Here is a 16,045-nt window from a genome sequence, read left to right on the forward strand (position 1 = left end):
TCTAGAAATAAACCTGGATCATGAACGAAGCCAAGTCTGATGGAGTACGCTGAACACCCCTGTGACGATTAAAGAGTTAATGAGATGTGGAGTATGATATACAGGGGCATCCACGCTTGCATTACCTTAACTCAGTACAATGTATCTCAAGGTTCTTGAGTTAAAAAGAACCACTGCCTTCAACAAATGCTGTGTGCCTCATCTCCATCTGTGTTACTGCATGGAAGAAACCTGATCAGATTTATGATACACTTCCTAACCTACATTTAACCTCGACCCAAATCCCATATGGCTGGCAGTAGCTTATAATCGGTCACTGCCGATCACATTCATGGCATCATTGGTTTTCAGAGCTTTGGAGACCACACGTGGGAACACTGGCACTCATCCTAAAAAGATCACATAAGGGTCATCCTATGGGCGTAAAGACTACCCAATATTCCTTCATTTATGCCGGTCAGCACAACTCAGAAGCGAAGGAGTTAATACAAAGACAGAGGGTCAATAACAAAGACACCCTTCTGGGTTTAAGATATATATAGAATGGCAGCTGTCTGGTCTCATTGACCAGTAAAATGCTGAAAACGGATAAATTGCATATTTTATCTTAAAAAGGAAAGTCTCTTGTAATATTATATTACAACGATGACGGCCATAACCAGAGTGCGTCTTCCTTGGTAATCTTCTCGGATGCATGGCCTGCATCATAACACAAAATTTGTCCATTGGACCGTGGCACGCTGGATCCCTTTAAAAGGTTAGTTTGGCATACAGTTCTGGTCAAAGCAACTAACTCTATGGCGTGTCCTCTCTTGAACGCAATGCACTGTTTATACATTTTTCTTTTACTTTGAAGCAAGAAAAGAAATTCAGGACATGGATTTGAAGTGCCACTATTTCCTTTTATGAAAAAAAAAACAATAAAAACAAGTGATCTCCACCATTGGGTTTACTTGAATGCGACAGAACACGCAGGCCTAGAGCTTGGCTCGGCGGGACTGATAAACAGCGGATCTCATTAGAGGCAGATATGTGTCTGAGAGAGAATACACAGGAAGACCCATAGGATTATGTGGATTTTAGGACTCTCTCCTTTCTTTAACGAAGAATCGGCGACCAGTTTTGTGACATCTTTGGAGTTTGGAAAAACAATGTTTTGATTCAGTGGTACAGTCTCTGTAGGACATCATGTTGGACTCCCTGCACAAAAAAAAACAAAACATATTTAGAGTTTATCAATTTTTTTTTTTAGATTAACACAATTCAGACAATAAGAAGGACCAGCAGGACCAATAATTATAGCAGACTCCATATAGCTTACCTTTTATAACCTTTCCTTTAGCTCGAGCATGTAGTAAGGGACTGCGTTCCTACTAAGGATCTCCACTGAATCAGGTTTTCCAAGACGATGCTGAGATGAGCTTAGAGCAAGAAGATGGCCACAGTTTTTCACAGTCTGCCACTGGCGTATAGACAAGATGGCTCTATGTCTCCCAACAAAAATGGTCTGCATCTTCAACAAGGTCACAAGGTAGGGTGAAATTTACTCCATAAAAGGTGTCCGTGTCACAGGCAAAATAATCCATGAAAAGTCTTGTAAATGAGATGTATCTGGTTTTACTGTATACCAAAACGTCAGTGTTCTTCCCTTTTTTAACGTTATAAGCTTGTGTCACCGATGCATGATCTACAGAAGGTGTGGCACAAATGACTAATTCTTTTGTGTTCAATGCGTTCCACCTCACCGCCTCATCGTTAAAGAGTCCAATGTGTCCAATGGAGGTGAGTGTAATGTAAAAAAAGTGCAGTTCTTCAATTAAAGTGCATGGATGAGGTAAACTAATTTTTCAAGAGTTCTGAGAGTGTAACGTCCACCCCTGGCCTTCTGCGGTCTCAGACGGGAACCATCCTCCCTTGTAGTTGTTGCATCTGGTTCCTCATTCCCTGGACACTGCTGAGGATCTTGTTCTGGTGTGCGGGGGAAGTGATGCCAATCCGTGTTAGATCGCTACACAAAGAAATAAGAGAAAAAGAACCTTAATTGCACTGTACCATAAAAGAATGTGTGTAATTCTATGCAAAGTAGGAGGAACGGAATGCGTAATTAGCGGGCCAAGTTCAAATTATAGAGGGAAAACTATATGCTAGGACACTTCAAAGGTGTGAACCAAAATCTCTTCCTATGCTGGTTCCAGGTAGAGGAACGATAAAAATAAGTTATGCTAAAGGTGGTTAATCACACGCACTGGAAAGTGGACTTATTACCATAGCAACCAAGGGAATGACCAATTAGCAGGAGAATTCTACCGGTTGCCATGATGACTAAATCACTTTTTAAATGTTGCACCAGAATGACTTTACTCTATATGATGCCAATTATATTTGGAGAACCGATGTAGCTGACCAAAGACTTTAACTGTAGGGCATTTATAAAGTAGCACAAGATAAAATCCCATACACACTATGGAGTAAAAAAATAAAAAATCTGTATTTTCAAGGGCAGCTGATAAAAATAAAATTTTGTAAAAGATAATACATTTGATGTCAATTTTTTTTTTTTTTTACCATTTTGTCGAATAGGTTATCGGCGTTATCCCCCCCCCCCCTGTGAATCGTAATGTTTGTGTGTACTTACTCTTGATTTACATGCACCACTGCTTCCAGGCTGGTGTATCCGGCCGCTGTGAAGTTATCTTTGTATCTCTCCATTTTGATGGCCTGCAGCCAATCCACCACAGACACCACCTGGGACCATTCAGGCGAGCTGGGGTCCAGCAGCGCTGTGTTAGTTCTGCCAGATTCAAAAGCAAGAAATAAATTAGAGACGGGCTCGGCGTTTCCAGAAGATTCATCAATAGGGACGCGGCAAACACGTTCCGCACTCTATCATTTCTAGACAACGAGTTGCACAAATGTTCATTGAAGTTGGATTGCGTGTTTAATATGCAAAATCTGCAGCCTTTTGTCTACCGTCTAACATTCACGTTGCAAGACACAGCTGGTTGCCACTTCATTAAGGTCGCCAATCTGTGCTGCACATTGAACCAATACATTACAAGCCACTTCAGGACTGAATGAGTTAATGCCGGCCTAAATGTTACCCTCTGTCTACCAAATAGACCCATTCTGATTTAAGTTGGTATAATACCCTCAAGAATGGCTTCTCTACAACAACGCTCTAAAATTGTAACATTATCATTATTAGGTCTTTAACTTGAAATTAAAGTTTTAGGTCTAAGCTTCTCCTCCAAGTAAGATCCCCAGCTGTAGGCTACCCAATGATCAAATCAGTTCCTTAACTTATTGAGGGCCACCTGCTCCTGGAATCCCACCTCGCCCCCTATCCTTCCATTGGAATTGGTCTCTAGCCTAGCCAGTAAGTGTAATGTGGGCTAGGCAGATGAAGAAGGCTTAACGCAACATGCTGCGCGTAATTACCATTGTTTATCATTACACATGCCACAATCTGCTCAGTGCCAAGTACAGTAACAACCCTGTACATGTTAGGCCATAGAAAATGTTTTGCGGTTTTATGACGTTCTTCTCAAAGCTACAATGAATTAATTCCCAATGAAACATCCCAATCAACTAGAGCCTCACTGAGAACACACAAAGCCTAGCTTGCCAGAGAGATAATCCTCTATTTAATCAACATGTTCCTGAACAGCACATAACAATGAATTTCACATGAATAAGGGGTTCTTTGATGTTGGGTTTCAGGAATGTCCTTCTCCTCGTACCCCCCCCCCGCGCTGGACATTTGGGGTAATTGCTTTAGCAGATCTACTGCCGAGATTAGTAACATATCCTGCTCTTGATGCGCAGACAGCTAGATGAACATGTTTTCTCATTTGCTTATAGAAAAACCATCCTTTTACTTTTCTTTGTTATTTTTTTCGAGTTATTTTTAATGCATGCCGTGAAACAGACAAAAGGACGTATTATGCTTTGTGCTACCGTTTCCCTTTCTTAAAGGACAGGCAAAGCATGCCAGACTTGTAATCTTAAACATTTGTAGACTGTCGGCTATCTCCTTCTTTTGTTCCACTTTGTCTAAACATGCTTTACCTCTAATTATATGTGTGTTGTGTTTGCCCTCCGCTACGCTCCATAAGCCGTCTTCAGAAATGAACTAATGATCATAATAATCTCCTCTCTCTTGGGCTCTTTATCTCTCACACTGTCTAATAAGCCTTCTCGCCCTAGCTAATGTAAAAGTACCATGCTCCTATACGCTTTCCATACACTGTGCTCACAATATCAGGTTTCGCTTAAAACGCACACAAAAAAAAAAAAAAAAAGTGAATTACAGACTGTTTGGGGGAAGGACCCTTTCAGCACTGGGCGAGCGCCGGAGTCAAGACAGCGACTAATACTGGCGGAAAAGAATTGTGGTAACCACAGAGCCAACGGTCTTTCAATCAGCGCCTAATCGTTAAGGGCTCAAGGGAATTATCTTGGTTTCTAAAGTATCCAATCAATATCTATAAACACAGGAACTTAAAAAGCTGTACCATGTGGTTACAGATGTAAAATGATTCAGGGTCAAGACAAGGAGGATTGGATTAAACGGTTTCTGTTATGGGCTTCTCCTGTTTGAATAATTGATCACATGGATGCAAATATGTCTGTGTGATGATTGTGTCCCAGTGGGCTATGTAACCCGTTCCTATAAAGTGTCTGATACAAAGTAGTCATAAAAGGCCCCCAGATCATATTTCTGACGAGAGTGCAGAACTGCTTACAACGGATTTAAAGGGCTGGAGACTTGGGGTCTTCGTAGTAGGATGGTCTATTTCCATTAACGCACTTAATATCTTAGTAAAATTTCAAGAGACGGTGCTAAAGCAACTTTACTGACCTGGATGTCTCCACGCCTGTCCTTTTTAAACTGTTTGGGTTCCGGATTAACTTGTCCAGCATGCTCACAATTTGTGCAAATTTAGGTCGATCGCTGCGCTCCTTCTGCCAGCAGTCAAGCATCAGCTGATGCAGGGGTATTGGACAGTCCATTGGAGGGGGCAAGCGGTATCCCTCTTCTATGGCTTTGATGACCTAAGTGAAGAAAGCGAAGGATACATTTATTTCTACTTAAATGTATGGTCCATACAAATAACCAAATATACAGTCATGGCTGTTGAGCAGGGTCCCTCATCCTGTATCCCTGCATGAAAAACTGCTTTAATGGGCTGTCTTGGGTTACCATCCCGGATAAAGGGAGTAATGCCTTACAGGGTTTCCATATGGCAGGGGATACAGGGTATAAGGCCATAAGATGTGATCTTATGAAACCATGACCTGAACCATCTCTGGATTCCCTTCCGCCTAAGGAATACGGCTACCATCATCGATGCAGATTTAGACTGACCGCCCGGTATGATCAGAGAGGGATACCCGCAACGACCTGCCTTGAATACTGATACAGGGAAACCACTTAAAAATGTATCATATTTCTTCCTTTTCATTTTACATGTAAAAAAAAAAAAAAGACAATCTGCACAATTTCCCCTGCTGCTGTGATTGGGTTTCAGTGGGTCATCCACAGACAGCTGTCTGCATGTGATCCCTATGAGGCGACCCAGATGGCACACTTTAAAAAGATATGCATAATTTAAAAAGGGACATTTAGCGATTCATTTTTTTTAATGGCCCCAAGGGACAGTCACTTAATAGGCTCAAGTGATAATTACACCAGCCACATGATGCATTACCGTGCACATACTTCTGGAGAATTTGTTAACAAGGCACTAAACAATAGAACTATTAATTATATCTCGTGTGGAATTCGGGTCTTATCCAGTGATGTCAGAGCATTTGTTATGATTTGATATTATGACATCACCGCAAACAACACTAATTACACAAATTACATTTATTATTGCCTTATACATAGAATAAGTATGACCAGAAAGTATTAAAACACACACTAATTGCACATCTATTAGCATCTAATGTTTGTGAATCATTATTATTACTGACAAAACGGCTTCAATGGTGAGTAGGGTACTCAGGATTGTTATATTCTTGTTCTAGGTTAGATACTTACATCTTGATTGGACATGTCCCAATAAGGCCTCTCTCCGTACGACATGACTTCCCACATGACAATGCCATAGCTCCACACATCACTGGAAGATGTGAATTTACGATACGCAATCGCTTCCGGCGCTGTCCATCTGATGGGGATTTTTCCTCCCTAGAAAAAAGGTACAATATGGTAAATATAGATAAACATCTCAGGCTCCCATCATTATACGCAATTAAATCCAGGAAATGACCTGAAAGAGTCGATATGACATCACCACACATGTAAAAAATGACAAAAGCATACGTTTCATATTACTGTAACGCGACACAATGCTTTATATGAAGAGCAGCAATTAAAGCGTTAAACATCAAGTGCAACAAGATCCGTGCTGGTATGTCTTCAATTAATAGAAAAGCCAACAAGGGCTTGGCTTCCGTAGCAGACCTCAGTGCTTGGTTAAGTCTGTAAAGGAACTCCTTGATTCTTATCTCTGCTCGATTCACTTGGCCGAGATCCTGCCACTGATACACCTAATTGTTGTGGTAATGCACAAAATGTGTTTCTTTCTCATACTCCCTCCTTCCCTCGGTGCACATTGTGGTCCGCGAGGCCAGATGCCTTGGCAATAATTATACAGAGATCTGTTTGCACCCACTTTATCGGCAACTGGAAGCGAAACAGCTGTGCATAACGCACCGCTTATACTTACTAAGCTGCCAGTGCCCTGGGCCACAAAATCTCCTTGACTTGGAGAAAAGGCACATTTGGAATAAATCCCACCGGCGCTGGATAGAAAGCGCTTTTGATTGGCATCTGCTATTCGTACGCCAGACTGTTACTTTGATTTCTGATTGACCTCTTACTTGCATGCCAGACTCCAGCTTTGATTTTTGATTGACCTCTTATTTCAATGCCAGACTCTTACTTTGCAGCTGAAACATTTTATAGGAGCAGGAGACACCACCGTATACAATCGGAAGTGTAGCAAAACCAAACGTATATATTGCTTTTCTCTTATTTTCTTTCTCTACTTTGTTTTACAGAGCGGCGTAGGGTCTTTGTCCTTACCCTGGTGGTGTAGGCAGCCTCTGGGTCATCCTCCAAGACTCGCGACATGCCAAAGTCAGAAACCTTGCAGACCAAGTTACTGTTTACTAGGATGTTCCGGGCAGCCAGGTCCCGGTGAACATAGCTCATGTCGGAAAGATACTTCATTCCAGATCCAATGCCTCTCAACATTCCCACCAACTGAATCACCGTGAATCTTCCATCATTCTTCTAGAAAGAAAAAAAAAAAGAAAGAGAGATCAGTGTCAATTATAGGAGTCAGCAGGAAACTTCAACACCTTGAAACTCTGAGGTCCTCCAGAGGAGATAACTATGACAATTTCCCCTCTGTACCAGTCAACTTATATTCCAAATCCAAATGGAAAGAATCAGAAGTGGTCTTTAAATGCAGCATCCCTTTTCTATTTTAAATATCACCAGTTCGTTACATTTGCTTTTGGTGTTTTCACTCATCTAGGTCAACTTAGGCTGAGCTCAGGCAAGCTGCAACATGTGAGATGTTGTGGCAATAAAAACATAATTGCATTTACCGGAGAGCGTCATAAAAATTGTCTGTTTTGTGTAACGCTCAGCCAAGCACAGTTAAATGGCGTATGCAGTCTCATTAGACTATATGCAGCGAAAATACAGTTGTGTAGCTATGAACGATCCCTGCATCTCAGGAACAAAGCCAGCCGGCGTCAGCCAACCTCCTGCCGCTGGGATCCATGCTTTACCATTCCGGGTCTATACATCTTACCCGGTATCTATAGGATGCAAAGCACTCACCCGCAGGAATGCATCCAAGGATCCATTCTCCATGTATTCTGTGATGATCATGACGGGCTTACCTATGAATAAAATAACAGGGCACGGCAACATTACTGATATTGTACGGAGTTTATAGACGGCATATGGATCTGACAATGAACATAACATTTCGACATATTCCAGTAATTGCATCAAAAACCCGAGGGGCTAAACAAAAACAAACAATGTGCAGCTGATCGTCCCCGTTCCCACTGCTAGAGCCGCAGTTTATTATTTTATTTCTGACCCAGTATGTGAAATATGTATCACATGGCAGGTTCATAGTGGGTGTATGCCGCACTGTTCGCATAATTACCATTTAAATGTGTGTGTGGTAATGCAGGAGCTCCCCCCCATCTTAGATCTCGCTCTTTACAGAGCGTACTCCCCACCGCCATCACCCTGATGTTTTACTGCCACGAGAGCTGCTGAATATTTTAATTCTGTGCTTGCAAGGGGTTTATTTGGATTTTATGGTTTCATAAGTCACAGAAATGATATCAAGGCGCTCTAGGAATTCAAGCCAGTAGCCGCAGAAAGGGTGTATGTACAGCTAATTAACTCTATGAGTACCAGAGAGGCACGCTGATCATCTACACGGCTAAAAAAAAAAAACAAACAACATGTATTCTAATCAAATACAATGATTCACCCCCCCACCTGCATCACATTGCTTTGCCGTGCAGCCAAAGAGCGGGGATAGAAGCTCTCTGGAAATATTTAAGCAGATGGCAGCAATAAAGAGAAGCAGTATAACCCATTAGCTGCTAGACTACACTACGAAAATGCTGGATAAAAAAAAAAAAAGAAAAAAAAAAAAGCTTGTTGTGATGAAATTCAACAGAAGAAAGGGGGACTGCAGTTGGCGGTTAGCGTTTGATGGCTCTGTTGTGTAGTTCTACTGGCTTCTATCAGATAACTGCAGATGAGTTTTAGCGAAAGCCGCTTTCCGTCACAAGATGGGCCATTAATTGTCGCGTTCTGTGCTGCAGTATGATGCACCAGCGAAGGTTAAGCTACAGGCCATGTTTTCCTTCTAATGTCCAAAAAAGTGGTTGTGGCCATCTGCTTCCTGCCTATCCTTCCACAATCCATCACCTAGAACTGCTCTACGGGAACAGGAAAATGCGGCTTACATACAAGGCAGCAGTACCATGAAATGCACCGCGGTGTACGATGTCAGCCATGACATCCTAAATCCAAAGTATGAAATCATTTTTCATTAGGATGATCAGTAGTTGCAGGTGGCACATTATCCAGCAGACGTAAGATAAAGATGTAAGAGATGAGCCACTCACATTTGGTGACGACTCCTTCAAGGTGGATGATGTTGGGATGGTCAAACTGGCCCATGATGCTAGCCTCACTTAAGAAGTCCCTCCTCTGCTTATCTGTGTAACCAGCCTTCAGAGTCTTGATGGCCACATAGATTTCCCTCTTCCCGGGAACTTTCAAACGTCCACTGCACACCTCTCCAAATTCACCTGTGCGCAAGAAACGGGCCATCACTTAATCAATGCAAGGACTCTGTATACGTCATTTTCATTAAATCCTCAGGAACACGCACAAAAGAAGGAGCTCCTTCTCCGTTCCATATGTTGATACCTACCGACTCCAATGACTTTTTCAATTTTGATACAAGAAGCATCGATTTCTTTGGCAAATTCTCGAACGGCTTGGTTAGGATCTTCATAAGTGAATGGGTCCACATAGGTCTTTACACCTAGTAGAGAAAGGATCAGAAAGCCATTTAAGAATGTGAGTCGTCGAGAGCAAACAATGGATTGAATACACATCAGGCACAGAAAGGGTTAAACCTCCTTAAGGTATACCTGGCGGCATTAAAACATCCAGGAGTGTTACAGAACAAATGCCTCCCATTGTTTTCAAGGTGACTTTAGATAAAGCTGTAATGAGGCAGGTTGGGGAGATAATGGAAAAAATGGGTACTTTAATCCAATGACTGTACAAAAGATTGTATATGTATTGTCCACTAAAAAAGACAAAGCTATCTACAGTACGTTAGGCTGTGTAAATCTGATTATATACATTGATTAGCTGTAGCGTTCACAATATGTACACATACACCGTGCGGAACGGCAGACACACCGTACCTTGGTTTAAATGCTTTTCTTCGTCTGCTTCCTGCTTTGCTTTGCTGTATTTGCTTCGTCTACAAGGTTAACAAAAAAAAAACAAAAAAAAAACAGTTTTTAGAAAAATAAAATGTTTAGAATGTTTCACTTTGAAAAGTCATATAACGGCATTCACATTAAAAAATAAATACATTTATTCCATCTAAAAAGCAAGGAGGCGATACAACCACACGCCGTTCTAGGACAATGCAAGTGGCGATTAGGGAAGGCTTGTGACCTCGCAGTCATGAAAAGTGCCTTTGAGAAATAATCGTACCGTGAATTAACCTGGAGAGGTCTGAAACGTTCCGTAACGCTAAGAAATAATCATGCCGACGGTATAAAAGGCTGGGCTCGGTTTATTATACATTTATATAGAGGCTGGCTTGGTAGTCGAGAGCTTTCTTAGCCCTTGTAGGAGAACGGTTCTTCCCACCAGCGAGATATCTGGCCGATATGGCCGCATTTACACATTAATTGGAAAAAAAAAGCTTTAGATACAGAATGAATGGGATGAAGTAATTAGGACAATCACTGATTATAGTGTATCTAAAGAGGCTTTGTATGGGAAACATAAGATCACTGATAAAACACTAAATGAAGGCATTGAATGCCTAATGATAGCTTCTTCCCCGGAACAACATAACCTGTGTGACCTCCTACAGCCCGCATGGAGCAGAACGGGGGTCTATTGACATTGGGTGCAAATAGAAGCCATGGGGAAGGCGAAGCTTAAATAACGTATAAGAACGGTTACCTGTCTGTCACACGCATGTAACAAAGGTAAAGGCTAAACCGTAAACAGATGAGGGTAGTAAAGGTGCGATGGCCCCTGGCCCCCAGCCCTGCACTCTTAAGGTGCTGCTGTGAAACAAAAGGGAAGTCTTTCCCAGCAGGGACTGTCCTCTTCACAAAAGGATGATGTGTTTGTGCACCTTGAGAGCCAGGCAAGTGTCACAAAAACAGACAAAACCCAAGGTGCATGGAACGGTCAGGTCAGCTTTGATCAGACCCCGTGGTGACCTCTGATTGATGAGCACCCCAGAACCAAAATAAATCCAAATCTGATAGTCTGGAATCCCCCGGGGCAGGATATACGATACAGAACAAAACGAACACAAATAGAACTATATGGTGCTCAAAGGGTTAATAAATGATCTTATGTAAAACGGAACTGCAACACAAGCAAATCGGATTTAAAGTACAAACAGGTGCCTGCGCCGCTAAAACAACATGTAAGCAAATTCCAGCACGCGGTGCGCTTTCGGTGCTTTTTAACCCACGAAGGGCCAGAGGAACAAGCAATAGATTGCGAGCCAACTAGTGCCTGGTTTCCAACAGAAAAATAAAAAGAGGGTTTGAATAATGAATTTGCTCCCTCGCATCTACCCTTCAATACCAGTCTGCTCTCTACAAACGGCTTCCAAAACCACCCTCAACAGAACAGCGTTACAAGTAAGAGAACGTTCGCTGGAGACAATCTGCTGGGAAGCCATAAACACGCCATCTGCCTTTCGATCTGTGAGCGGCTTATATAACCTCCTTAACCCTTTCAGTCCCTGGCGGCAGCGGTGCCGCTTTACAGACTGGGACAGAAACGGCTGGTTTCTGGCTACTAGGCCTGCTGTCCTGACCTCTGTAAGTCATATGGATTTTACAAGCTGACTCCGCGATCAGGATTCCCCAACTAACCACTGAAACCCGCAAGGCCCTTTAAAGGTAGCACGGACAGAGCAGTCTAGAAATGCAGGCACGCTCGTATATTTTCTATATATTTCGTTTGCAACGCCTAAACCACAGTATAGACTGTCAGCTCACTGGTGTAGTTAGAATGCACTGAATATTTGTGTAATGTCCCCAAGATACTCTCCGGGACGCGTTCTACAACAAAACCTTCCAACAAAAAGAGAATGATTAACGTTACTGATTACTAATGCAACATATTTCTATTAAAATTATTATCTAGTCATATATATATATGTGTGTAATATTAGAATTATGGTACCCCCTGTGTGTGAAGGGCTGTTTGGATTGGCATTAGGAGCTTGTCAGCTACCTGGCTGCGCTCCTGGTGACAGCTTTATGGCCGACGCTAAACAAGAATCAATGAAAGTCCGAGGGGTCAACGTTTCATTTGCAACAAAAGTGATCCGTCAAGGGCCGATCACCGCTTGCCCTTTATCGACCTGATCCAGTCCAGGCTTTTGTTGCTGAGGAAGGATCATGATGCCCTCCCGGACTCCTCTTACAATATGATGAATAAGGTGTCCTGCTACGTGCAGCCATTGTATTCTATAGATATAAAATGTCACGTAGGGCGCAAGGTCCTAGCTAATGCTTCCACGGGCTTTTTCCTGTATACCGATACCGCATGAATAAGGAACGCTACAGGGCACAAAAAGGAGACTAAACAGAGTTTTAGAGTCCAGCTGCAGTGGACTACCACTCACAGCATGCTCAGCCAGCTAATAATATACAGGCCGGAAACTGCAGTTCTTAGCTGCTGTCAAATTCTATGTTTCTATGTAAACGCTAAATGAGACAAGGACATAAAATAATTCCTAAGACTCCTTACGGCCGACACAGGCTCTATACAGAAACACAGCTCCTGTCTGCCAACGCAGTGCCCTGTGATAAGCCTTCTCGCTGCTCGATAGGCTTTAAAAAAGGAGCCCAGGAATGAGTAGATTTCCATGTGAAGTGGGACCCCCGCGGCAGGCATCGGCAGGCAGCGTGGGGATAAGGCAGGCTGCTGTTGTACCCCTGCTGGGGAGATCAAAGCTCTTAGTAGGGGCTTGTAATGTGAAAGCTATGTTTAGATGCTAATCAGAGAATGCTCCATTGTTTCAGGTTCACAAATTCCACCCCTAGAGAGGAAGGTGGGGGGGCAGGTACAAGTAGCTAAAAAAAAAAAAATACATTCTAGGCAGCCTAAAAATAGCCGGCTGATCTCGGAAAATTCTTACATTCCCTCTCCAAAAAAAGTTAGGCATATTTCTTTAAGAAAAAGCAGCCTTCTGGTCTAACCAGTTTGTGAGCAGATTAGAATATTATGGCGTTGTTGCTAAATCCCCAATTATCCTGATTTTTTTTTGTTTTGTGTTTTTTTTTTGCTTTACTTGCACCGTTTAATTGGAACTGGAATAACTACAAATTATTTGTTCTGATTTCATAAAAATAGCTTTGTGCCATACACTTTAACTGCTTGCGTGCCAGAGATCTGTTAACAAGTACAATTGTCCATGTGTTTTTCTCTTTAAAAAGTTAATATTTACGCGACGATGTTATATATTTTTCAAAAACAGCAGCACATGAATCATTTAAAAACATTTCTTTTAGAGGAAATTGAATTTTAAAAAGGCTGAATCTCTGCGGGCTGCCCCATACCTTCTGCTGATGACAAAGGCCGCGATAAGAATGACCAAAAGGACAATGCTGCCCGCCACGGAGACCAAGAGAACAGTGGGGTTGGCGCCTTCACCGATCATCGGGGATGGAACTAAAAATATCCAAGGGAAAAAAAATATATATTATAATTCTGCACTAAAATCTGTTTTATAGCATACATGACAGTCTAGCCTGCCCATGCCATCAAATAACGTTAGCCATTCTGTAGTAGCGCTATAGTCGCTGAACTACAACTCCCAGGATGCATAGGGGATCTTACCTGTATTTGTGGTGAACTCAAACGGTCCGCTAAACTCTCCATATCCAGCAGCGGTCCGAGCGCGGACGTGGAACACGTAGGCTGTAAGAGGATTAAGGCCTTTGATATCTGCGTTGCGCGCGGCCGTCTTCACAATTCGGTAGCTGCGATCGTTTTGATCCTGTTTGTTAACAAAAAAGAAGGGAGGTCACTTCCCGCAATTTTTCCCCGTTCTGCTATTAAACAATATATAACGTGCCTCTGGGTTCTGCCAGTTCTATTGTTTACTAGTCGTTTGAAATTCTTGTCTCCCTTTCTGCTAAAAATATCCCGCTAAGGTTTAAAGAGTCGTGAGTTGGTGTCAAAAATAGAATAGACGGTTCAATCCAGAAACACATCCAGCTACACAGTTCCTGGCAGGCCATAGACCGGACCTTCTAGATGTATTGGGCCACACGCTATATTATTGTTCAGAGGGGAAATGGTTAATACGGTTACCTTCTCGTAATACTTGACTTCATATTCCAGGATGACTCCGTTGGCCCGTTCTGGTTCTGGCCAGGATAAGGACACACTGTGCCTGGTTATCTCTTTGGGCTGAATCTGAGCTACGGTTGAAGGAGCTGGAAAGGAGACAACAGCAAGTTAGCCCATTCTTTCCACCGCTGGCAAACATTATGCAAAACAGGGTAAACCAATATTCCATAAAAGCAACTTTATGCCTAAGAAAGTGATGTGTAAAACGTGCTCTGGTGATCAGGATGAGAATGCAGTTCCTACACTCCAGAAAGACATCTCTAGACCTTCACTTCTCTAGGAGGACACAGGATGCCCTGGCCAGGGGCTTAACAAGAATGATCGGATTTGTCGCCCAAAAGCTGGAAGGCTGAGGATTAATATCATTCTCCATTGTATCGCGATGCCTTGAGCAACAACGACAATACAACGCTGTGTTCGGATAGCCCTTTCTAGTTTCTGAAAAGCCTTAAAGTATCATATACTGCCTGACCTTCACTTCCAGTAGGTTGTGTAGACCACGAAAGATTCTTGATACGTCTAGGATACTGATAGGGACACATGACCCTGATGACACAGGAGTTCATCTTCATGACCTCGCAGTTAGCCGCCAGCAGGCAAGTCGTGCATGGAACTGCATTAAACTAAAAGGCAGGGAGGTAGAATCCCAATGTCATTATACAAAGCCTTACTTCTCATAAAACGTTTGTCACAAGATCCTGCGCTGCCATAGAACAGCACAATGGAAGCCTTCCACATTTCTCTTTATAAAATATAAAAATAATATAAATAGTGCGCTCTAACACCAGTCAAGTTATATTAACTTTTTGGCACAAGAATGCAATTCGCTGCCCTCCCTCTGGCACAAAAGGGGGTTTGGGAAATACGCACGTGCCTATTTTTATTTGCTCCTGCAAAAAAACCTCAAGTTTACTATGAGGAAACGCCTGATAGTAAAATAACATATATATGTAATGACGTTAAAGTAACCTGTAAAATTTATTAAAAAAAACAGGGTAAGGGACTAGTCCATTGTGGAAGCAGGTGACACAAGCCCTGATTCATCTGCCAAAACGCTGTCCTATTTCATTTCAGGATAAGGCCTAATCCAGCGACTTCGCCCAAGTGACCTCAGTTTGGGAGGGCCGCCATCTTCCAACAAGCAAATGATGATGAAGAAAAGAGGTTCTCCCCATGGAGTAATAAAAGACGGACACAGGTGAATATTACTTCTTAAAGAAAAGGTGGCAATTCTACTGCCCCACGGGTAAGAAGGGAACAGAGCAGCCATCAAAGGAGTAGAAGAAGACTAGAGGACCAAGTGGGACTTGTGACCTTTCATCCAGAAACAGAAATGTAACAAACACCAGCGAAATGGCTTCAAAGACGGCATCTAAAAGCTAATTTCCAGGTGCAGATAAAAGTTTTCTGGACGTGGCAATAGCCTGGAGCTTTTGAAGGTTCGGGGCTCTGGTTGTTGGCTTTTATGGAGGCTATTCTCCAAGACGAGGTCTGTGGTGTGACAAACCGTATAAAAAGCAGTTCAAAGCTGTGAACACGTTGAGCTCTGATGTTCACTTCCTCCAAGCATGGCCATTAAACACCCAGCACTGGTTTTACTGGTACTATCCATATGCTGCCTGGTACTCCTTCTGGCGGTGCAGAACCTGCTCCCAAATGCCTCTTCCCCTCCTCCGAGGCGTCATAAAACGTGTTTCCTGAGTCAGGAGAACAGACCCAGGCCAAGCACTAAACGCCTCAAACAAGGACGATGAATCCAGACGAGGAATTAAGCAGCTGCAATTAAAGGGCTCAGGCCTCCACACAATTACAAGAGAAATAGCGCTTTGTGTCCAGGGCTGA

At 42.6% G+C, this 16,045-nt stretch overlaps 1 protein-coding gene across 2 annotated transcripts in view; it reads right to left on the bottom strand.

Moving 5' to 3' along the window:
• Window positions 1-996: 996 nt before the first annotated feature.
• The window catches only part of EPHA4 (EPH receptor A4), a 41,164-nt gene continuing 26,115 nt past the window's right edge, over window positions 997-16,045 (bottom strand). The window contains exons 6-18 of one of the 2 annotated variants that reach the window (XR_008351018.1): window positions 14,165-14,289; window positions 13,688-13,847; window positions 13,408-13,519; window positions 10,000-10,058; window positions 9,495-9,608; window positions 9,184-9,369; window positions 7,865-7,926; window positions 7,097-7,306; window positions 6,047-6,196; window positions 4,862-5,055; window positions 2,636-2,791; window positions 1,322-2,008; window positions 997-1,200 (exon numbers count right to left, since the gene is read on the bottom strand). Coding sequence is in view for 1 of the 2 variants with exons in the window: in XM_053458731.1 (XP_053314706.1) it covers window positions 1,894-2,008; window positions 2,636-2,791; window positions 4,862-5,055; window positions 6,047-6,196; window positions 7,097-7,306; window positions 7,865-7,926; window positions 9,184-9,369; window positions 9,495-9,608; window positions 10,000-10,058; window positions 13,408-13,519; window positions 13,688-13,847; window positions 14,165-14,289 (1,643 nt within the window). In the remaining variant the exon portion in view is untranslated. Of the gene's footprint in view, window positions 1,201-1,273; window positions 2,009-2,635; window positions 2,792-4,861; window positions 5,056-6,046; window positions 6,197-7,096; window positions 7,307-7,864; window positions 7,927-9,183; window positions 9,370-9,494; window positions 9,609-9,999; window positions 10,059-13,407; window positions 13,520-13,687; window positions 13,848-14,164; window positions 14,290-16,045 lie in introns of those variants that run through there. The other variant, XM_053458731.1, reaches the window with a different exon arrangement.

Source organism: Spea bombifrons, chromosome 3 (genome assembly GCF_027358695.1).
Source record: "Spea bombifrons isolate aSpeBom1 chromosome 3, aSpeBom1.2.pri, whole genome shotgun sequence".
Classification (NCBI taxonomy): Eukaryota; Metazoa; Chordata; class Amphibia; order Anura; family Pelobatidae; genus Spea; species Spea bombifrons.